We start from the raw sequence: 22614 nt of genomic DNA, 5'->3' as shown, positions 1-22614 counted from the left end.
GGTGAAAGATCCTTTACAGACTGTCGAGCCCATTTTACAGACTGCCCCACTGAGGCTCAGAGATGTGGGAGCCAGGCTCCGGCAAGGGGAAGCCAGCGGCTCCTCGCCCCCAGCTCCAGAGCTGTTGCAGGTCAAGGTCATCTGAGACTGGTCCGGTGGCAGGGGAAGGGAAACCACCAGCTCTGGGGCCACCCCTGCCACCCCTCACCCTCACCCCCACCCTCACCCCGGTCGGGTCTGCCGCAGCGTCTCCCTGCGAGAAACTCGTCTCCTCTGAGAGCCGCCTGCGGGGGCCCACCCCGCCTCGGCTGTTGGGCCGGGGGGGCCAGGCGGGGCCACGCGAGCTGCACGGGACGTCCACAGCGACATCTCTCAGCTCCACGGTTTGTCCCGGAGAAGCGGAGCTACCAGGGCTCCCTGGAGTCCCGGCGGCTGGGCAGCCGATGCATGTCGTGCCGATGCATGTCGTGCCGCTGCAGGTGCTCGTAACAGGACTGGAGGGAGAGAGGCCGGGCTGATGCCACTGCCCGGCCCGCTGCCCGCCACCTGCACAGGCTTCCGGGCCTGACGCCAGGGACAGCCCCCCGCCTGGCCCGGACCCCTGTAACTGAGCTCCCACCACAGTGTGCAAGGCAACAAACAGGGCCTCCCCTCTCCCGCCGCGCTCGGGAGCGGACTGGAGCACCCTCGGGGCCCCGAGGTCCCGTCCCCAGGGCCGGCAGGCACTGCGGCGGTCCTCCAGCCCCTTCGACAAGGGCGGGACCGGGGATGGGTGGGGACCCCTCCCGTGGAGGCACACATGTTGTGAACATGAGTGAGCTCATCCCCACGATGGTGGCTGGGGCGGGGACAGCGTCTGCCCCGGTGGCCGGGACACTTGTGTCCCTCACCTCCAGGGCCGTGAGCAGGAAGTCGTACAGGCCCCCCGTGTGGATGGGGTCCATCATGTCACGGATCAGGTGGATCTCGGCTCCCAGGTGCTGGATGCTGGGGAACAGGCACCCCCGTGAGAGGAGAGTGGGGCCCTCGGGGCCAGGCACCGGGCCGCGGGGGAAGCAGCCCTGGCCGGGGGGGGCTGGGCCTCTGTGGCCAGGGCCCCGCTCTGCTCCTGACACACCGGGGACCCTGGGGGGGAGCCTGGGAGCCCTCCAGCCCGGGCCTCAGGGTCCCCACCTGCACCTTGGAAAGCAGTGTGTGTGGGCAGGGGCCGGGCGGGCGCGGCTCCGGGTCCCGGCCCGGCGGTAGCTCACCGGGCACCAGCTCACCGGGCACCAGCTCACCGGGCACCAGCTCACCGGGCACGCGACACCACGTAGATGAGCAGCGGCAGCAGGTCGTCCATGGGCAGCTTGTGCTCCCGGCCCAGCACCCGGGACACGGTGGCCTCGATCTCCCCGTACGTCCTCTCCAGCACCTCCAGCTTCTCCCGGGGGTCCACCGTGGTGCTGCAGCGGGGCAGCTGGCTCACATGGGTGCCCTCGGGCTCGGTCCCAGTGGCGGGGGAGGGGGCCCCAACGCTCCTGCCCCCTGCCCCACCCCGCCCGGGGCGCGGACTCACATGATCTTCTGCAGACACTCGGTGGCTGACAGGAAGCACTTGTCCTTGACCAGGGAGTGTCTCTGTGTGGCAGGAGGGGCAAGCAGATGAGTGAGGCCACGGTCCCCCCAGCTCTGCCACGTCCTCCTCCTTCACCGCCCACCCCGTCCCCGTCAGCGGCCTCAGCTCAGCCCTGCCCAGCGGGGGGAGTGGCCCAGGGCGTCACAGCTGTGCTGCGAGCCTCAGTTTACGCAGCTGTCAAGTGGGGTAAACGTTGGGCGGGAGGCTGGGGGCCTCATCAAAATGAACACAGAGGAGTCGTAACGGCCAAGGGCCCCGGGGTGCCCCCGGTCTGACTGCCAACGGCAACGGCTCCCGAGCCCGAGAACGGGGCGAGACACCAGTCCCCAGTTGTCCTTGTTTCTGCCTCAGGAGGTCTGGAGTGGGTCCGAGGATCTGCTTCCCCGCCAGCCTCCCGGGGCCGCTGAGGCTGCTGGTGCAGCAGTGCCCGGGGGGGGGGGCGGCCCCCCCAGCGACCGTCCTGTGAGGGGCTCTTTCACAGATGAGGAAACTGAGGCACAGAGACCAACCACCAGGCCCACGGTGGCAGGGCCAGTAAAGGGGTGGGGCCTGGGTTCGAGCCCGGTCACCTCGGGCCACCAGCTACACCCTCGGAAGCCTGGCATCCCCTTCCTCACGCACTGCCGCCCCCCGCCCCGCCCCGGTCCTCTGCGGCCCCTGACCCACAACGTGGAAGCTTGGGCGAACCTGGAGGTCCAGCTCAGGGCCCAGGCCTCCACCTCCCCGGGGCCAGGGAAGAGCCCACCCTCTCACCTGATTGGTTGTCAGCGTGAGGTCCTTGAGGGGCCACAGGTGCCTGAAATTTAAAAAACGAGACAGGAAGCCTTGCCAAGAGGAAGGGACAAGGTCTGAGGTCAGAGGGCAAATCCCTTGTGCCACCACGCCCCCCAGAAGGGCTGAGCACAGGAATGGGTCCACAATGGCACCCCAGGGTGCATGCGTGGAGCCCAAGGCAAAAGGGGGCAGAGAGGGATTGCCGGGGGTCGGGGGTAGACCTCCATCTGGCCCAAAAACATGAAGGCAACTTGGCAGCCGGAGGAGAGACACCTGGGAAGCCACCGGCCACCAGGTCTCCAGGCTGGTGACTGGACAGGTGCAGGGAACAGTCATCACGATGGGAGGGGAAACGGGGTGCTGGGGGTGCGGGTGGGAGGCACCATCGCTGACTGACAAAGACCAGCTGTGGGAGCAGAGCATCCGGGTCACCCGTAGCATTAACAGAGCAGAGGGCCGCTGAGGAACAAGGCTACTGCGGCAACTGCAGGCAGACGGGAGGCCTGCCCTGCCCCGGGAACAGGCCTCGGTTTCCCCCCGGGGATCTCCCTCCTCCACTCCCAGTCCAACAGCCAGGAACAGGTGACCTTGGCCCAGCCCCAGTGGGAGATACCGAGGCAGGCCCGGCCAGTCTGGGCAGCAGCCAGCAGTCAGGGAGCACTTAAACCCAAGCCAGGGAGGGACTTCGGGGCTGTGCTGGAGCTGCTGGGAAGGAGACGCCAGCTCCCTGTGGAGACGGGGGACACTGAGCTGGGAGAATATAGACCTTGAGTGGCTGGTACCATACTTGCCACCATGAGGGGGAGCTAGAGACAGACCAACAGAGACAAAGTTGCTTCCCTTTTATCATGCCATTGAGCACCTAGATCCAGCCACACCTGAATGCAGACACCAGCATAACCCTAGAACTTCATGAGTACGTGGCCAATTAATGCCCTCCTCTTTTGTTTGCTAACGGACAACCTGAGTTGAGCCTTTATCCTCCGCTACAGAGCCCTGGTGAACGCGGTGTCGGCGAAGGCTTACTTCTGCACGTCCAAGAACTCCAGAAGCTTGGTGTCAGGAAACAGGCTCAGGTTGGCGAGGCCCTGGCTGTAGAGACTGTCCTCTCTCTCGTGAAGAAGCAGGTAGAGAGTGAAGAGCTCCGAGTAGAAGCTGGGCAGTATGAGGGGCAGCACCAGTCCATGCATCCGCAGGTCCCTGCAAGACGGCGGCCAGGACAGGTTGGGGCCCGCAGGGAGGCGGGCTGGGGGCGGGGATCACTACGTGAGCTGCCCTCCAGTGAGCCCACATTGCTCCCTGCCCCCCAGCAGTGTCCCCGCCTCTGGCCTCCTCTGCTCCCAAGAAAACCCTCCCAAGCCTGTTCTCTGTCCCGGCACAGCTGATGGATCCTTGTGGCCACCTCCTTGTCTCACTTGGCCTGGAGACCCCACATGGCAGGTGGGGCAGGACTTTGATGCCGATGTGACTGAAAGCAAAACCAGGGCCCCGGGTGGACGGACTCGGGACTGGCAGCAAAGCCCTCTGAGGGCAGTCCAGCCGTGCATCCCAGTTTTGGGTGCTGCCTGGGGCTCGGGGGGAGGGGGGGAGTTCTCCCTAATGTCCGAGCCCTTCCTCAGGCTCCCTGCAGTGCGGTGACAGCAAGGTCTCTCTGGCCTTCGGACTCCAGGCCCTGGCCACCCTGACAGCACCTCTAGGCCCGGAGCCTGAAGACAGCTATGCAGGTCTGATCCCGGGGGACTCGGGGCAAGAGTCAATGCCCAGTGTACGTCCTGCTGGGCGACCTCCGAGTCAGCCCCTGCCAGGCTCACCCCCGTGTGTGCAGACACGAGGCTGCGCTAGCACGTTCCGAACAAAGAGACACATGATGCACCACTCCCCGCCCACCCGCACCCCGGGAGCAGAGGTCAAGGGTCATCCTGACCCTCGAATGCTCAAAAGACAAAGCTGGGCCAATAGCCTTAATTCCTAGCACTTCCCCAGAGGCGCCCCCCGCCCCCCGAGGGAGGCTCGGGGAGCCAAGGTGCCCCGGGTGGAGAGGGGGGACCCCAAGGACCCCGTGGGGCCTGGGGCAGCCACCTTGTCTCTGTGTCTTCTTCCTCTTCCTCCAGGGCCTGGCCCTTCCGCTGCAAAGCAACCTGCAGCAGACCCCTGTAAGCCAAGCAGAAGGGGACAGTGTGGCCGCCACCTCCCACAGAACTAGAGCCCCAGCTGTCTGTCACCAGGGGCAGGTGACCCCCCCCCCAGAACCATGGGGACTGGAGATGCAGCCTGCGTATCCAGGGTCAGGCTCAGCCTGTGCTGAGGTACAAGCTCCCTTGGGGTCAGGGGTCCGCCCAGGGCCAGGCTGGGCCTTGCCATCATCTCCCCACGCTCTGCTCCCCAGCTGCACGCTGACCAACCCATCTACCCACCCTCTTCTTGGAAGAAGCGCCATGCCTGCCCCGGGCTCCAGAACAGCCGATGCTGGGAAAGGGCGGAGCCCGCTCCCCGGGTCACAGGGCAGCAGCTGTTCCCACATGCCACCCAGCTCACCGGTAGGCGGCCCAGAGCTCCCGGGCGTGCTGCTTCACCTCCTCCTGGGCCAGCCCCTGCAGGTGCTTGTTGGCCCCGATGCCCGCGTACGTGGCCTGGAAGGTCTGCATCAGCGTCCGGAGCAGCATCCCCAGGGGGTGCAGCGAGCTGCTCAGAGCCTGGCCGGCATGTAGACAAGGAAGGGGCGATGCTCAGGGCAGGGGCTGGAGCCTGGCGGGCCCAGACGAGGCCCCCAGGACTGCTCCCACGTCACACATGGGAACCCCACCGCCCCCTGAGAAGAAGGGGCCACGGCCTGTCCCCTGGGTCAGCGACAGGGGCAGTGAGGAGGACCCCCACGGGCCCCGCCCCAGGGCCCTCACCTTCGTGAGGTACGACTGCAGGGCCGCAGGCTCCCGGTGCCGCAGCAACTCCTCCAGGATGTCCTCCATCCTGCCCACACTGTCATCCGGTGGGGTCCTAAGGCGGCACGCACACACGTCTGTCAGCCACGCCTGAGCCCAGGTCCGCCGGCTCCAGGAAGCCTTCTGGGTGTCCTGGTGGGCACGCGGGCACACCCACCCCCGGGCCTCACCTCTCGCAGCACAGGTACTCCTGCGACCTGCGCAGCTCCCTCGAGCTCTGCACGTGGAAGCCCAGCAGAGCCTCCTGCAGGTGCCCGGGGCAGCCGGCGCGCACGAAGTCCCGGAAGGGGCCGTAGACGCCCTGCCAGCGGCTCTCCACGGGGAAGGCGCCCAGGCCCAGCTGCCTGTGACGGAGGCGGTGGGGGAGAGGGGGTAGAAATGGGACCGTGGGGGGCAGGACCCTGCCCAGACCCGCCCCGGGAGAGGTGGGGGTAGCCAGCACGGCCCAGAGTCAGGGCCCCGGGAGGGTGGATGGACTGGGGGTATAGGTGGGGCTACCTCCGACACTCCCGGAAGAGGAAGGAGAGGCTGGGAAGGGACAGAGAGAATTCGCCCTTTGGTGGAGAGTAAAGAGAGGGCGCACAGAGCCCTGGAAAGGTGACAGAAAGTTCTGGAGAGCGGGAGGCGCAGCCCAGAGAGTGTGGTTTGGGCCTAAGAGAGGCCAGTGCCCGGAAGTCCAAAAGTCCCCGGCTGAGAGACCCTGCTCTCCCTCCCACCCCACCTGGGGCCTTGCTAAGCTTGACCCCAGCAGGCCTGGGGGTCTGGCTCTGCATGTGCCACTGCCCTCCCCCGTCACACTCACAGATTTCCCCACCCCGCACCCCACCGGGCTGGGCGCCGCCCCTGAGGTGTGCCACCACACTCAGCCCCTCCTGTCGGGAGCAGCAGTGTGCAGGGACCACGGCTCAGGCAGTCACCTGCACCCTGCCCCACGTCTGACGTGCTGGCCGGTTCTGCGCCCCATTAGAAGCCCCGCCCACAAAGATGCTCTCATCACTGCAAAACCAAGTCTTCCTCTTCCACTTAGCAAGTTTCCTTCTTCACCTGGCCTGCCAGGGAACTCAGAGCCAGACTAATGCTCAGTCACACTCCTTATAAGGCCTATCTGCACCTCCCTTTTTTTTTAAGCTCCACTCACATTTTTATTTTCTATTTTATTTTTTGTTTGTTTTGTTTTTTTAAGCTGTCTTGTACCCTTCCTAGGAAACATGCAGGGTCTAAGCAAAACCTACTTGGAATATTTTCCTCCGATTTGTGGCACGCGGCGGCATTATTGTCCCGTGGCCCTTGATTCCAACAGTCTCCTGGGTGCCCAGCTCTCTGCACTCTCCAAAGAGCCAAGCGGACGCACAGAAAAGCCTCCCTGATGAGACCCGAGCCCTCGGGGTGGAAACGGACACGAAGACGCCCCAGGCGAGCCCCAGAAACCCCGGCCAGACCTCAGGGCTCTCACCTCTTGCAGGTGCTGCTTGGGTCGGGCGGGGGGGCGGCCGTGTCCAGCAGGCCCTGGGTGTGCAGTCCGCTCCCGGCCCCGCTGCCGAAGGAGCCCTCCAGGGTGAAGCCGTTGGGGAAGGTGACCTTGCCCTGGAGGCCGGGAGGAGGGCACAGGGATGCCTGTCTGTCCAGGTGCCCTTCCGTCCAATCGTGGCAGGTCTCATGCCTTTCCATCCCGGGTGACACAGGCTAGAGACTGGTGGGTGGTCTTCCCTCCTCCCATTTAATCTTCCCAACCCCGAGGGAGCGCCCCAAACTCCCCCCACTGCAGGAGCTCCGCCCCCTGCACAAGCTCCCCCACCTGCACAAGCTCCCCCAGAAAGAGCTGTGCCCGTCTCCCAGGGGATCATCCCTGAGGGAGGAGCCAGGACAAAAAAGGAGATTAAGGGACTGGAAGCCCAGAGTGGGAGAACCACCACTGTGTGGCTGGGGCGGGCACATCCAGAGGTAGGCAGGGCCCTGGCAAGAGCATGGGGCACTACTGGCCCCGGGGAAGGGATACTATTTGCTGCACGGGGCTGCCCCATTCCCAGCACTCCCGGTCTCCACCCAACCAATGCCAGTCGTAACGGAACCAAAACAGCCCCCACATTTCCAAAGGCCCCATCAGGGACTCAGCCGCCTGCTGCGGGGTCAGCCCAGGCAGAAAAGACACCTGCCCAAGGCACTGACGATGCGGGTGGAGCCCCAACTGAGGGGCCTGTGGGGGGACATGGCCAGGGGACCAACAGCACCCTGCTGTGCCCAAAGCGAGCCCATGTCCCCCTTCTTAACTCCCCCCAGGATCAAATCACACCTCCGAAGAGGGAGGGCTCCTGGGATGCGTGGAGATGGGGGAGGCCCTCCCTGCCTCCTCACCCACTGCCCACACCCTTGGCCCTGGGCCCCAGCAGCAGGCTACGGACGCCGGCCCCAGCCTTGGCAGGGGGCGGGGCTGGCCCTCACCTTCCCCAGGAGGACCAGGTCCCTGGTGAAGGTGCCCTCATACAAGGAGTCGTCTTCAGAGAGGAGGACCCCTGGGCCCTAGGGAAGGAAGGCGGGCAGAGAAGTCGGTTCTGAAGGGCCAGGAGACGTGGGGGGAGGGCAGGGGAGAGGGGAGGTGGGCACTGATTCACGAGGGAACCGGGTTCTGGGCCCCGTCGCACCTCCCAGGACTGTGCCAGGTGGCAGGCCAGTCCTTGGCCTGCTGCGCACCAAGCATGCGCCCCAAGGCCCTCATCCCTGGTCACCCTGAAAGGCGCCCTGGGGCCCTGGCTCCTCCTCCCCGGGGCCCTCTCTCGGAAGCCCTCCCTTGGCCCCTGTGGCTCTGGAAGCACCATGCTTCTCCTGAACCACCCCCCCAGCCCCGTCACACGCGGGGAGGGGACAGCGGGGCGAATCGCACGCCCCTGCTGCGCTGGCTGGCAGGAAGCTCAGAGCCAAACAGGATACGATCTCGGTCCCACTTATTTCTGAATCTATGTTACGTGCCCATCCTCGTCTTTTCTCCCCCTTCGGTCCCTCCCAGAACCCAGTGCAGGGCAGATAGACAGACAGGCCACCGCAGCAGGGACAGCCATCGGGCCGGGGCGCCACAAGGTTCTAAGGCCCCAGCAGGGTGCCAGCGGGGCAGGGGCTGAGGGCCCGGTGCCCGGGCTCAGGGGACCTGGGGCGGAGTCTCAGCTCGGCCGCTCACTGAGAAGGTGACCGTGGGCAGGCCAGTCTGACCTCTCTGAGTCTCACATGTGTCATTCGTACATGAGGGACAATGACATGACCCACAGGGCTACAGGGAGGACCCCACCAGGTTGAGCTGGGAGGCTGTGACCAGAGCTGGGCCTCCGGCGGGGGGTCCACACCCACGGGCTGTGCCGGCGGCGGGGTCCCCACCACCGCACGCCTTGTCCTTGTCTGCAGCCTCACTGAGTCCTTCCCACCGGTCGTCGGCCGGAGCTGCCGATGGCGAGGCTGAGGCCGGGAGGGCTGGGACTTGGCCGAGGCCAGGGTAGGTGGGCGGCAAAAGGTTCTGGCTCCGTCCAGCACCCAGGAACCCAGCCTCCCACCTCACCCACCCCTGGCCGGCCTCTGGAGTCCCTGGAGGGGCGGGTTCCAGATCCAGCCGGCTTGCAGGGACAGGGACAGGGCAAGCTCGGGACGCGTGCGGGTCGCCCCACTCACCACCATCTTGTCTGCCTGGAAGTTCCCCTGGTAGCAGACTCCCGCCTGGGTGACCATGACCCCCGGGCCGTGACGCTGGTTGGCCTGCCACATGCCAATGTAGCGCTCGCCCCTGGGCAGGAGGGAGAGCGGCCGGAGCTGAGTCAGAACTGTCCCCATGCCCCTTCCGTGTGTTCTGCTGTCGTGTGTGCGTGTGTGTGTGTGCGTGTGTGTGTGTGTGTGATGGGAGGCGTGCAGATAAGGACCAATGACATCACCTGAACCTACTTGACTCAGACAAGGGGCAGGTAAAGTCGGGACCCCCAAGAGAATGGAGGAGGGAGGGCGCCTGGCAGGACATCCAGGGGGTGCCTGGGGGAGGACATCCTGGCAGACTTCCTGGGGGAGGTGGCAGGAAGGACAGAGGGAGTGGGAGCGCCATTCACACCGTGAGAAGCACGGAGGCAGGAGTGTCCAACAGAGAGGCGGGGTTGTTAGTGGTCTAGAAGGCCGGAGGGGCGCACGGGCGTCCTGGCAGGAGCGGGGCCCAGGGAGCCGGCGAGGCCTCCATCGCCAGGCCAGGACCCCGAGCTCCTCTCGCAGCCCAGAGAGCCCAGGAGGGCTGGGCCTCAGATGGGACCGGGTCAGGGGCCAGAAACGCCTCTCGGGCGGCGTGAGGAGGAGCGGGAGCTCTGAGCCGACACAGCCAAGGGCAGCAAACAGGCTCAGGGGACAAACGGAACGGGCTCCTGCCCACAGGAAGCCTGTGCTTCGGGGCTGTTGGGTCTGCGAGGGTCTCCTCTGCCCCCCTGCACCGATCCCAGGGGGGGCCGAGGGCTGCTCACCTGTCCCTGTCCTCCTGGACGCCGTAGCCGCTCCTCTGGCCCCTCTCCCAGTGGCCCGTGTACTTGCAGGGCCCAGGGAGCTGCGGGGCACTCTCGAGGACCCCAAAGCCGTGCCGCAGGCCGTCCCGGAAGTGGCCCTTGTACACCTGGTCGGTGCCGTGCCTGGGGAGAGTCGCCAGCGGCTGGCCCTGCCTCCCGGAGCTCGGCCCGGGGGCCGCGCCTGCACCCAGAGACCCCCCCACCTCCCCCCCCCCCCCCCGCCCCCTGCCGCCACCAGGCCCAGGGTCACTTACTCACAGATGCCGTAGCCACACATGCTGCCTTCCCGCCAGTGGCACTTGTAACAGTCAAACTTGTCCTCAGAGGCCTGGGGCACCAGGCAGATGCCAAAGCTGTCCGCGTGGGTGGGCAGGGAGGGGAGTCAGCAGTGGCCCTGGCGCTGGCCCGGGGGTGTGCCTGCCCCCGGGGGCTTTCTCGGACAGTGGGGAGAGACCCCCAGGTACTCAACCCAACTCTTCTGTCCAAGCCCCCTCTCAGCACAGCCCCCTCCATCCTGCCCCCAAGCACCCTGGGACCGCATTCGGGCCCCCCGACCACACCCTCCATGGCCCGCCCTCTGCAGGGCCTCGGTTTCCCTTTTGTCCAAAGACAGGAGCTGGACCAGATGGCCTCTGAGTTCTGCCTGGCTTTGGGGATTGGGATGGGGCCAGGCTGGGGACGTTGGCAGGGACGAAACCCTCTCCTGCCCACACCGCCCCCCCCACATGGGCCCAGCCTTACCCATGCTCCAGGCCCTGGCAAAAACTGCCCACATGATTCCGTCCATCTGGCCACTTCAGCGTCCCCCTGGAACACAGGTGAGGTCACGGGCATCAGGCCCAGCAGACCCATCTTCACACGCAGGGGACCCCCGCCAGCATCTGCCACTGAGTCTCTCAGAGGCCGGGCCTCCCCTCAGGCTGGCCTCTGCCCACCAGCCCTCTTCCTGGCTCTAGGACCCCAGGGGCTCTCAGCCCTCTGCCCTGACACGCGGGCCCGGCCGCCTTGAGGGGCCTGGTCCTCACACCCCGTAGGGAGAGCTCTGGAAACACCTGGGTTCCCCCCCACCCGCTTTTTTTTAAAGATTTTATTTATTTATTTTTAGAGAGAGGGGAGGGGAAGGAGAAAGGGAAGAAACATCAATGTGTTTTTGCTTCTTACACACCCCCAACTGGGGGCCTGGCCCGCAACCCAGGCATATGTCCTGACTGGGAATCGAACCAGTGACCTTCGGTTCACAGGCCGGCACTCAATCCACTGAGCCACACCAGCCACGGCCAGGTTCCCTTTTACGCTTGATGGACAGGAAGCTCAGCTGCTAAAGTTCAAGCCCAAGCCAGATGCTAATCACTGGGGCTCCTGCTGCCCCCCTCTCCCCTTCTGACACACCGTTGTCTTATCTTCTTTTTGTCCCTAAGCATCCTCAAGCCCTTTCCGAAAGCAAGGAATCGGGAGACCAGAGCCACGGACGTGCTTGTGAGCTGTAACCCTGGCGAGTCCCTTTTGCTTCCTGGGCCTCACAGCTTCGCCAGCTGGAGCGCAGGGTGGGGTCACGTGTTCTCCAGACGCCCACCTGCCTGTGGGGTCAGGGGGACCTGGAATTGGCCCCATACCCCGCCCTGAGGGCCTCGGGCAAGTCACGCCAGTCTCAGGCCTGTTTCCGCACTGACAAAGCAGGGGACACGGCCCCCCGGGGGCATCCCCTCAAGGACCAGTGGAGACAGGATGTCTGCAAACCCCTCCGCCACCTCGAGGTGCCGGGCAGAGGTGGGAACAGCCCGCGGGCCCTGCTCTGCGGGCCGGCCACCAGCCCCAGCCCCACGCCCCTGTGTCACAACATCGGGACTTTATCCAGCACACCCCCACCGCAGGGCAGGCCTTGTCCCCGACAACTGAAGAGAAACGCTGGGGACACACGGAAGTGACCGAGCGACCACAGGAATGAGCGCCTTTGGCTCATACCCCGAGGCCCCGAGTCCCCCCCCCCCCCCCCCGTGGGTCCTGCCTGCCCCCCGCCCCCCGGGGGGGAGCCCCGGTCACTCACTTGCCGTGGGGCCTGCCGCGGCACCACTCGCCCTCGTAGGTGGCCTGGCAGAGCCGACCCTCTGCCAGGAAGGTGTACGCCACGGAGCGGCAGGTGGGGGTCTCGGAGGGCTCCGGGCCTGCCCCCAGCACCGGGAAGTCTTTCTTCCCGCGGAGGGCCTGGCACACGGCCTGGGTGATCTTCCACCGCCAGACTGCCTGCCGGGGACAGGGCAAACACAGGACAGGTCACCACCATGCCCCTCCGGGACGCCTTCTGGGGTGACTCCAGATGACCCCCTCCACACCCCACCCTGCCACTGGGAGGAAGCGCCACCTGCTCCACACTGCTCCCCGGGGCCCTCCACCCACCCACACCTGAGCCCCAGGTCGGCGGTCGGGGGAGGGTGGATGGCACCCCAGGCAGGGGCCACCACAGGCCCCAGTGCCTGAGGCCTGGCAGCCCCGTGGCGCCCCCGGGGTGGTACCCTGGAGCCCTCCCCTCCCTGCTCGCCCCCACCTTGGCCCCACGCCCCAATTCCCAGGTCGCCCACACTCGCCTGGTCCTGGGGGTTCTCGGAGGAGAAGAAGAGCTCTTCCTCAGGTGTGAGGAGGTGGAGCGCGCACCTAGACAGACGGGAGTGACGAGTAGGCCCCCGCTCTGTCCAGGAGGGTGCTGAGGAGGGCCCGGGTCGAGGCCTTGGGGTGCGGGCGGTTTCATGGGGTCGAGGGAGGAGAGGCCCGGGGTGTCCCTGGAGGAGGTGGCTCACCCGTCCTGCTCGGGATCCACCCACACCAGCTTCAGGTCGAAGGTGTGGACGCTGTGGCCCTAGAGGACGACAGGGCACACGTGTCACCCAGAGCCCAGACCGTCTAGGCGCCCACCAACCCTCCGGGCGGGGCGAGGTGTCCCCAGACTGCGTGGTCCAGCCTGGCGGGGAGCCCAGGACCGGCCTCCCCCAGTCCTGCTCCATCACGGCCACCAGAGAGCTCTTCTGGAAATACAGCCAGGGGTCATCCCCTGCTGGAAACCCCTTTAGGGGTCCTGCTGCCCCAGGGCACGAAGGCCTCCCGGCTGAGCCCCCCACCTGAGGCCACAGAGCCCGCCCAGCTGACACGCCCCGCCCACCCGCCCTCCCCATGCTGCTGCCTCACGGCCACGCCGCGCTGGCACCTGCTTGCATGTGCCCCACCCTCTCCTCCACCTGACGTTCCTCCTGCCTGAAATGCCCCCCTGCTCTGACAGCCAGCCTCCATGTCCCTTCCCCCGAAGACCTCCCACCGGCCCAGGCCAGCCGACCCCTGCCCCGCCGCCACAGAGGGGGAGAAGGGGCCAGGCCCGGGGCCAGGGGAGACAGGTGCGCCAGACACAGGCCAGGGACGAGAGGGGGTCCGGCGGAGACGAGGGGACGTGCAAAGGTCCGGAGGCGGGGAAGGGCTCCACGCACGTGGGTGATGGAACCCCTTCGGTGTACCTGGGGCTCCGAGTGTGGAGTCAGGAGCGGAGGGGAACTCGGACCGAATCAGAGCAAGCCCCCCAACCAGGCTCCGCCGGGGCGCGCAGGTTTGGGCGGGCCCACTGGCGTCTCCCCCTGCGTGCAGGAGAGTTCCAGACTGACCTTCCGGGGGGCACAGAAGACAGTGCTGTGGCCGTCACACGGGCAATATGAGGTCAAGGGGACAGGGCACAGGCAGGTCACTGGCCACGTCGCAACCTCAAGCCCGGGCCTGGCTCTCCCTGGCTTCAGCACGCTGAGGGCCCGGGCCCTGCTGCTGCGTGCGAGCCTCCTCTAGAAGCCTGCCCACCCCCTGGGGGGTAGGGGGGTCCTCCAGCCCTCCTCAGCCTCCATGGACCACCCAGGACCCGCCGCCTGCGGCCCCTCTCCTGTCTGAGGAAGAGAACCGAGCCGGCCGGCACCTAGTCACAATGACCCCATTTTCCAGATGAGAACCGGAGGTGACGACATTCGCAGGGGCCCCAACAGCCCTTCCGCGCCGTCCGGGCTCCGTCAGCGACACCCCCGCCCGCCCGCCCGCTGCCCCAACCCACCCGGCCCTCTGCCCCAACCTACCCGGCCCTCTGCCCTCCCGCCGAGGCACCTCCCCCACGAGCCCGGGTTCTCACTCCCAAGCTGCTCATCCCTTTCCCACCTTTCTCAGTCAGACCCCAGGGACCCCCCCACGGCTCCCAGACCTCCAGTCCGCCCCACCCAACCTGCAGAAGGACGAGGACGTCATCGAAGAGCAGCACGCGCTCTGCCCGCAGCGGGGCGACCGTCACGGGGATGTCCTGGCTGTCTTGCAAGAGCCGGCGAGCAGGGGTGCGGAGAGCATCCTGGTGGGGGGGACAGGGGCGGCGCAGGGTTCAGGCAGTTGTCCTGGGTGCAGCCCGCCGCTCCCCTGCCCGCCTCTGCCCCCAACGCGTGCCCCCAGGTCAGTGATGGACACTGATGGACGGTGCTGGGGCCCCAGGGTCTGGGGGGTCGTTCCCAGCCACCCCGACGGGGCAGCATCACTGTGTCCTCCCCCACCCACCTCCAGCCCTGGCCCCACCCAAGCCCCTGTTAGCTGTCACCTGTGGTTCCGCAATGCCTGCCTCCCTCCGGCAATTCTTGTCCACGCCCGCCCCCCAACCTGTTCTCCCGATCCTCCACCCTGGGTCTGGAGCCTGTCACACCCCCTCAGGACACAGGGACCTGTGTCCCCCCCCCCCCCCCCCCCCGTTGCAGGGACAGCAGGTGCCATGGCGGGCAGGGACGCGGGGATGCAGCCACGTGGTGACATCCCAGGAGACAGGGCCGGTTTTGCTGACCGCTCCCGCCCAGGGCCAGCTCAGGAGGTGCTCAGCAAGTGGGCAAAGACGGCCAGACAGAGGGACCATGCAGCCACCTGGTTCGGTGGCCACCCCGCTTCCAGACGAGGACCCTGCGGCCCGGCGGCACTCACCCGTGGCCGGCTGCTCAGGGTGCGCCAGAGGGCCTGCGTGGCCTCGGCCTGGTCCAGCGCCTGCCTCAGGAAGGACTGCAGGCTCCCGAAGAGCGAGGCCGTGCGCACCACCAGCTCCCGGGCAGGGTGGCGCTGCGGGGGGCAGAGCAGCCAGGGCGGGGGACTCATCAGGGGCCTCCCCCTACTCGGTGAGGGCTGCCCCAGCTGTGTCTAAGCCCAAGTTCACCTGTTCTCCCCACCAGTCCCCCTTCAGGGAGCGGCCAGCACGCAGGTGCTTGCTGGGGGTCGGGACCGTCCACGGCTCCCCAGCGGGGCCTGCGCCCTGGGCCCTCACACCCAGTATATGGTTCCCCGTCAGCTCCCTGGGTCTCTGCCAGCCCCCCCAGGGCCGGGCCAAGAGCCTCAGCCTCCCCAGGGCAAATACGTGTCCCTTAAACCCCCCGGAACAGAGCCAGGCCCCCAAAGCCTGGCTAGCTCCTTCTCAAACCAGGGTTCCTGAGGGCGGCAGGCGTCCTGAGCCGGGGCCCTGTGTCCCCCCACCCCTGGCTTCCCCGCAGGCGACACGCCTGGCCAGCAGCGCCCGGCCACTTACGTCTCCGATGGTGTCGCCCAGGCTCAGCAGGAGGAGCACGTACTGCTGCACGTGGTGGGTGAGGGGCTGGCGCAGGGCCTGGACCAGTGCGGGGCCCGTTGCGCGCTCGGAGCCCATGCCCCACAGGAGCTGCCGCAGCGCCTTCCGCTGGGCCCGCCAGTACTCACTGGGTGGAGGGAGGGCCACAGGCCGCTGTGACTCCCCCTCCTGCGTCCCCGCGCCCACCGCCACCGCCTCCCTGCCCTGCCAGAGCCCAGGCCTCTCCCCCAGCGGGCTGGCGCACAGCCAGAGTGGCCCTCTTGGAGATTCGGTGGCAGCGTCTCAGGGTTTCCGTGGGTCAGTGACTACCACCACCCGCCCCAAGTGGTAGTGCCGCCTTCCCCGCCGCCCCAGGGTCACCCCGGGCTAGTGGATTCCGGGAGTGTGCTCTCAGCAGGTTTGCCGCCCTTTCCGGTGTGGATCAGGGAGGGATTCGGAGACGGGAAAGCTCAGGGCCCAGGGTGAGTCACCCGGCGGGGCTGTGGCACTCAGGGCTCTGAGGCAGGGCCTCCCCGGCCCTGCCCTACCAGACACCCCACCCACCCGGAGGCCCACCCCTCGCTCACCTCCTCCACTTCGCTGCCTTCTGAAAGGCCTGCACCACCACGCAGCTGGTGTAGGACTCGATGTACCTGTGGGCAACACAGGGGGCGCCCTGCAGGCCCAGCGCCCCACTCCGGACTCCGCCCTTGCCCTTCTAGGGTGCCCAGATCCCACTCATCGAGTGGCCCCAGCCCTGGCTCGGGGTACAGGTGCCCTCGGTCCTGCCTGACCCAGTGAGGCAGCTCTCACTCACGGACTCTTCCTTCCCTGCGGGGGCCCCGAGGCTCAGGTCTGGGGTGTCCCACCCGACACCAGGCTGATGCCCAAGGCCACGGAGGCCAAGCCCAGATGGGTCCCCTGCAAGGTGAGGCTGAGACCCCAGGTGAGCCCGACCCCAGGTGAGCCCCACCCCCTGCCCAGCCCTGGCCCACGTGAGCCCGGTGCCGGGTGGCACTCTGACCGCCCTCCTTGCCGTCTTACTCCACGTGGACCCGCAGGACGTGGTCGGCGCCGCACAGCAGCTGCACGGACTCCAGGCCGACGGCGTCCGGGTGGCGCAGCCGCTCCCGCAGCGAGTGCAGGCTCTTCTCCGTCGCCTCCCAGAGCTGCTGGCAGCTGCTCTGCAGCTGGAGCAGGAGTCGCCGGCACTCTTTGCCCTGGGGGTCCGAGGGCTCTGGGGCAGGGCCACAACCACACTGTGAGGGGCGCGGGGCTGCCCCACCTTCCAGGGAGCGCACACGGGCCCCAGGCGGTCACCTCGGGGCCAGCAGCACCCCACAGCCCGGAGCTACAGCCAGGGTCCCACATCCCTGGGGTCCTTGGGACGAGACTAGGAGCCTGTGTGCCCCCTGAGCAGCCCCCTGAGGCATAAATACACACACTGTCCGCCTCCTACCAAACAGGGACAGCCCCAGTGACCCTGGGGCTCCCAGCTCATTAGTGGCCCAAGTCAGCTTCCTGGGACCCAGAATGTGGAGTCCACAGGGCCCTGCAGTCCCTGCCACTCACAGATGCAGGGCACACGTGTGAGACCCAAGCTGGAGGTGACATGTGCCTTCCTGCCCTGCCCCAGGGGTCAGCAGATAAGCACTCGGCCAGAGAGCCCAGGCCTGTGCCCTGGAAGAGGCAGGATTTCGTCTCCAGGCACAGCTAGGTCTGGGCTAGCATGGGGTTCACAGCCTGGCCCCTCAGGGACCCCGGAGAAAGGAGCAGCCAGCCACTGGGGGCCAGGACCGCAGTGCCATCAGAAGCTGCAGCTCCGAGGGCCCGGCAAGGTAAAAATCAGGTCCCCGGGACCATTCCCGCACCCCCTACCCCCATTCTCCCCATGGGAGGCCCGAGACTCACCGGCCTCGAGCAGGGGCTGGAGGACCTGCCCGTTGATTCGGTCGAGGGTGGCCAAGAAGACCTCCTCCAGCTGCAGCAGGGCCTCCTCCTCGGGGCTGCACATGGCCGGGGCCGGCCTCAGGGCCTGGGAACGTGCCCGGGGTTGCAGCGATACAGCACCCGGCCGCAGGCCCAGGGCCCGGCCTCTCGGGCACGTGCCAGAAGTGAGGCCCGTGACCGACCCCCCATCAGAACGGAGCAGTGAAGCCAGGTAGCCTCAGGGAGGAGCCCCGCACTGGCCACTGCCCCCTGCCCACCCTCCGCCTGGGCCCAGCCGCAGGCAGCCTGAAGGAGTGGGGGGCAGGACTCAGAACCACCAGCAAAGCACCCCTGGCCTGCTCGCTCCCGGGCTCAACCACCCGCCCTGGCCCCATGGCTCAGAGAGACATCCGGAGGGGCTCTGAGCGAGCCCTCTCTCCACTGAGTCTCTGGAAACCAGGACACGCTGTCCGGGGAGCCCAGCCTTTCTCCAGGCCGTGGCACAGGCCCCGCTGTCCCCCAATAGGGCAGGGTAAGCAAGGCGATGTCTGGGGGGCTGGGGAGTTCCACTGGAGCCGTGGGGGGTGGGCAAGAAATAAAAAGGCAGAGAGGAGGACAAGGCATGGGCAGGTGGGAGACCATGAGAGCAGGGGCTCATGGGCATGAGGGCCCCGGCTCTGCGGGTGGCCCACCAAAAGCATCCTAAGTGGCCGACAGAGGAGCCGTGGAGGACCTCGAAGCAAGGGGGTAGTGTCAGTCAGACATGGGGACAGCTGCAGAGGAGACGGTGCTAAGCAGTGAGGGGGTGAGGTCAGGGTGTGTGGGGGCCTGACCCTCCATGCCCCCCAACCTGCCCGACCCTGCTGGCTGGGTTCTCCTCAAGACGTGGGCACAGGCAGGTGGGCTGGAGCCTTTGCACTTCCTGCTCTGGAATGAGAGATCCTCCAAGCAGGCAGGGATCACCTGACTGGCGACCCACCTGAATGCAGCCTCCCGACTGCAGGGAGGGACAGCGTGGGGCCTGGGCTCAAACTGAGCCCCACAGCCAGGCCGCAGCCTGCCGGCGGACACGGCCCTCTCTCCCCAGACCGTGGTGCCCTCACCTGGCCAAGGAGGTCATCTGCCCAGCTCTGCCCTTCCCTGGCGCTGACGCTCTGAAGCTCTGGACTTAGATCACCTGGGTGGAGCAAGAGACACAATGCAGGCAGCCAGTGACAGGCAGGAGGAACGGAGTCCCGTCCCTCCGCATCCAGCCCCAAGGAGCCTATAACTCCCAGGACATTGGTCCTAGGGCACAGTGGGGCAGGCGCCTGGGAACTGTGGCGAAGGGGGGTGGGGGGGCGGGCATTCCCACCCCGCCTTTCCTGCTCCTGCTGCTTCGGGAGGGCGAGGCCTGGTGGGGAGGGGCAGGAAGAGGAAGTGGCTGGATGCCCAGCTGCAGCCTTCTCTCTCCGCAGGCCCCTGAAGCAGCCCCAAGAACCCCCACCCAGTCCCCAGAGGAGAGAGGCAGGTTGCTCCAGGTCAGCTCAGGCAGGCCAGCAGAGCCCAGCCAAGGGTCAGGGGTGCGGCAAATAGGGCCCTGGCCCAAGCGATCCTCACCCACATCTCCAGAAACTGCTAGAACGGAAAGGTCCTTTGGGTGGTGACCTGCCCGCCCTCAGCTGGCAGGTAGCTGAGGTCTGGGCTGAGAGATAAGGGCAGTGGCTAAAGGTGGCAGAAGGAGGGTGCAACCCGGATGGGAAGTGCGGACCGGGGGCCAGATCAGGGTGAGCCGGGGACCTGCAGTAAACACCTCGCTGCTGGGAGCCTCGAACACCAGCACCCCCACACTCACCTGGGGCCTGGCAGCAATTCCCCCCCCCCCCCCCCGCCCACCAATGCCACACTCAGGATACAGAGCCCTCTGCCCCCCTCTCTGCAGCTGGCAGCTGCCCCCCTACCCTGCAGCTGTGGCCCATATCTCAGCTGCTCCCACAGGGCTGCCGGGCCCCTCCCCAGCAGTCCAGCCCAGCCATGCCCTCTCTCCTCCGGGGCCCTGCTCCTCTCTGGCCCGCAGGCACCTCCTCTACAAAACGGGGGTCTGACCAGGTCAGAGCTCCTCGAATACTCAGCTCCCCCTAAAAAGGATACACAGGGGAGGGGAGTGGCTCTGGGTTTGGGGACCTGGTCCTCAGCTTCCCTCACCTCTCAGAGCTGCCCGGGACCCTTCGGGATGAGTTTCCCAGACCTGGTTTGCACACGCTACTCTGGGGCCCGTCCAGGTCTGTGGCCCAAAGGGGTCTCTAACCCTAGGGAACTGAGTCACACGGACCAGAGGAAAGGCCAGAGGTTAGGCATGGCTGGTGAGGCGTGGGTGGGGGCAGGCTGCCGTTGAGGCTCAGGGCCTGGGCTGGTGGCTCCCGGGTTAGTAAGCTTTGGGCTTCATCCCAGAGGTGAGGAGGGTGTGAGGCAGGGGTGAGGCCCCACAGGAGCACGTATGAGTCTGTGAGTGTCTGCAGGGGAGGAGGAGGGGAGGTGCTGACCCTTAACAGGAGAGGGACCCAGCAGGAGTTGCCCCCTCTCTCACCCAGCCCCACTCCGATGGCCGTCTCACCCTCTCCCTCCACCTAGGTCTAAGGTTCCTTAGTGGCAGGCTGCCCGTGATGTACGTATGGGGAAACTGAGGCCCAGAAAGGAACAGGAGAGCCCAGAAACACCAGCTGTAGGCCTCTGGCTCCCAGTCCCACCAAGCTCACCTGAGCTAGGTAGTTCCGAGAAGCTGAGCAACTCACCTGAGGGCCCACAGCAAGGTCCTGGTGGGGCCCCGACTCCTACCTCCCCAGGCGGCCCTAGCACTCCCCAGGGGTGGAGTAAGCACCGAGCTGGCCAGTCCAGGCATGCCCAGGTGCGTCAGGCACCCAGCCCGGGTCAGCCTAACCAGCAGTGAGGTCTGCCCTCTCCCCTGCATTCCTGGCTCCTGGCCATAATGGGTCCCTCTCGGGCCAGGTCACTGGGGCCTCCCCTGCCCTCTGGGAAGCCTGGCTCCTCTGACCCCTCAGCCACACCCTGTCAAGGCACCCATTCTGGTATTTCCTGGTCTGGACAGGCAAGGAAGTTCTGCTTGCTGTGGAGAATTTCTCCTGGGCTGCCCTGGAGTCCCCCTGGTGAACCAGCAAGCCCAGCGGTAGACAGCTAGGCAGGGGCTGACCAAGGGGGTGGGGGCCTGGTCACCCCCCCACCATTCTCCCTCTCCCTGCTCTGCCCCTTCGTGCTTCCCAGCTTCTAGTCCTAGAGGCTGTTCCACTCCCAGTCGGGTCACATACTTCACCACTTCCCCTCCTCTCCCGCCCAGGCGCACGCAGACACTGGAGTTTCCCAAACATGGGCTCCTGTTCAGCTCCCAGGCAGGAGCCCACACGGTTCTCACCGCAGGCGACACCAGCCAGCGCCCCCTCCTCCGGGCAGTCTCTCAGGCTGGCTGAGGCCGAGCCCCTGCACCGCGGCCCAGGCCAAACCCCAGGGCGATGCGCCCCCGTGCGGGGCCGGGCCCCGGGAGTGGGGGGCGGGCGGGAAGGGAAAGGGCTGCCCCTACGCTGCACCTAAACCCGGCCAAGCCGGGAGATCGCAGGGCAGGGAGGACGAAGCTTGAACTCCGCGGGGTCGGAGGGGACCTTCGGACAAACTCGTGTCGCCGGGACCGACGAGTCGCAGAGGGACTGCGGCACCTCGGCCCGAGGGGGCGCGGAGGCGAAAGTCCCACCAGAGAGAGGAGAGCGCGGAGCAGAGGAGCCCGCCTACAGGCGCGCGCCTCCGCCGCTCTTACCTGCGTGGCGCTGTGACCCGTGCGGGGCGAGCCGGGCCGCGGTACGCTCGCCGCCGCCCGCACGCCGCCGCCGCCCGCCACGCCCCTCCGCGCCACGCCCTCGCCACGCCCCCTCCGCCATTCGCCACGCCCCCAGGAGTTCCTCTCACCAGCGGGAATAGCTCTGCTGCCGGGCCCACCTAGGAGGAGGTGGGACCTGGCGTCCGTCTGCTGTGCGTCCTAGGTCTCTCTTGAGGTCTCCCTCCGGTGCCCTTCCGGGTCCGAAGGTTCCTGGGACCCAACGAGGGGGACAGGGAAAGGGAGGGGGTGAACTTGACCCTTCCGCCCCCCCCAACACATGGTCACTGAAGCCACTCAAGCCCAGGTTCACCTCACTTCCCCGGGGCCAGGGCTCCGAGTAGAGCCAGAAGGGGCCTCGGTTTTATCCTCCAGGCAGGGCCTTCCCGGTCCCCCCTCGGCCCCCTCCCCATCCTGATGCTCTGCTGGCCTAGGGTGCAGCCCATGGCCTCGACCCTCGCTGAGTCACAGAGGCCAGCACAAGCAGAGCACTGGGTGGGTTTTGTGAAACCTGTGGCTGTGAGTGGGGTAAACTGAGGCTGCCCCGCCACCCCTTGGACCAGGCGGCCATGGCCAGCCGCCACTCTTGTCTGTGACCTTGGGAAAGTCCTCCTCCCCCTACTCCTGGGTCTCAACCTAGCCTGGTAGAGCATGAAGCCAGTGGTTGTCTGCACCAGGGCCTGCGACCTTGAAAAGGGTGGCGTAAGCCTAGTCCCGAGGACCTCCGGGAGGGGGAGGGACCAGGGTTGATGCCTGTAACAAAGGAGCCTGCTGTCTGACCCCGTCCCCCTCTGGCTGCTAGGCCAGCTTCCCGTCACTTCCTGCAGCTCGCAGTTTCCAGGAGGTGACCAGACACACTGGGCCACCTCTGCCTCTTTCACCGCTGAGAACACGTCCAGCAGCAGGCGGTGCAAGAGGAAAAAGGGTAGGGGGTGGCCCACCAACCCCCTACCGAGGTCTGGGGCGGTGGCAGGCATGTCCCATCCTGCCGGGCTGAAGGGAGACCCTGGTGGAGGGGTCCATGGCCAGTTCCATGGGTTCCTTAGCAGATGGGCAGGGGCTCGGGAGGTCTGTGGGTCCCCGGCACATGAGAGTGGGCAGGCAAGGGGGTTTTTGGGGCTTGGGAGGAAGGGCCAAGGGCTGGAGAGTGTCCATGGCCATGTGGGGAGAGAGCAAGGTCATCCAGGAACCTGTGTTGGCACCACTGGTGACACCTGGGGTAGGCAGGGCCCTAAGCAGGAGGAACCTCATCCTGTGCTGGTGTCTCTGGGCCAGCCCGTCCCCTCTCTGGGCCTCAGTTTCCTCGTCTGCACCTGGAGCCGAGGGAAGGCGGTGCTGCCGGGACTCGAGCAGGAAGGGAAGGGCCCCGGCAGCTTCCTCCCCAGAGCTCAGGCTTCCTGCTC

General features: G+C 66.8%; 1 protein-coding gene across 1 annotated transcript; it reads right to left on the bottom strand.

Annotated features, from left to right (window-relative positions):
* ALS2CL (ALS2 C-terminal like) lies at positions 1 to 21221 on the bottom strand. Its single transcript, XM_036030426.1, has 27 exons — positions 21155 to 21221; positions 18456 to 18529; positions 17335 to 17458; positions 16468 to 16660; positions 16011 to 16076; positions 15406 to 15571; positions 14814 to 14945; positions 14083 to 14202; positions 12638 to 12696; positions 12424 to 12494; positions 11890 to 12082; positions 10587 to 10652; positions 10100 to 10198; positions 9807 to 9968; positions 8983 to 9094; positions 7771 to 7848; positions 6785 to 6915; positions 5502 to 5675; positions 5290 to 5386; positions 4928 to 5085; positions 4472 to 4543; positions 3419 to 3592; positions 2372 to 2414; positions 1559 to 1620; positions 1296 to 1445; positions 891 to 987; positions 1 to 494 (listed from the first exon to the last, which is right to left on the bottom strand). The coding sequence occupies exons 3-27, from the start codon at positions 17435 to 17437 to the stop codon at positions 405 to 407; spliced, it is 2868 nt and encodes a 955-aa protein (XP_035886319.1). The 5' UTR covers positions 17438 to 17458; positions 18456 to 18529; positions 21155 to 21221; the 3' UTR covers positions 1 to 404.
* Between the last annotated feature and the right edge of the window lie 1393 nt (positions 21222 to 22614).

The sequence above is a fragment of the Phyllostomus discolor genome, chromosome 7, assembly GCF_004126475.2.
Source record: "Phyllostomus discolor isolate MPI-MPIP mPhyDis1 chromosome 7, mPhyDis1.pri.v3, whole genome shotgun sequence".
Lineage (NCBI taxonomy): Eukaryota > Metazoa > Chordata > Mammalia > Chiroptera > Phyllostomidae > Phyllostomus > Phyllostomus discolor.
Note: the sequence above shows the minus strand (reverse complement) of the source record. Positions and strands in the feature narration are given on the sequence as shown.

Bases quoted from the DNA above. Each gene is read 5' to 3' on its own strand.
- ALS2CL (XM_036030426.1), bottom strand. From the start codon at position 17,437: ATGTGCAGCCCCGAGGAGGAGGCCCTGCTGCAGCTGGAGGAGGTCTTC. The intron at 9,969-10,099 runs GTAAGTGACCCT...GACTCTCCCCAG, and splicing joins TGTGGCTACGGCATCTGTGA to GCACGGCACCGACCAGGTGT. The intron at 5,676-6,784 runs GTGAGAGCCCTG...CCTCCGTCACAG, and splicing joins CCAAGCAGCACCTGCAAGAG to GCAGCTGGGCCTGGGCGCCT.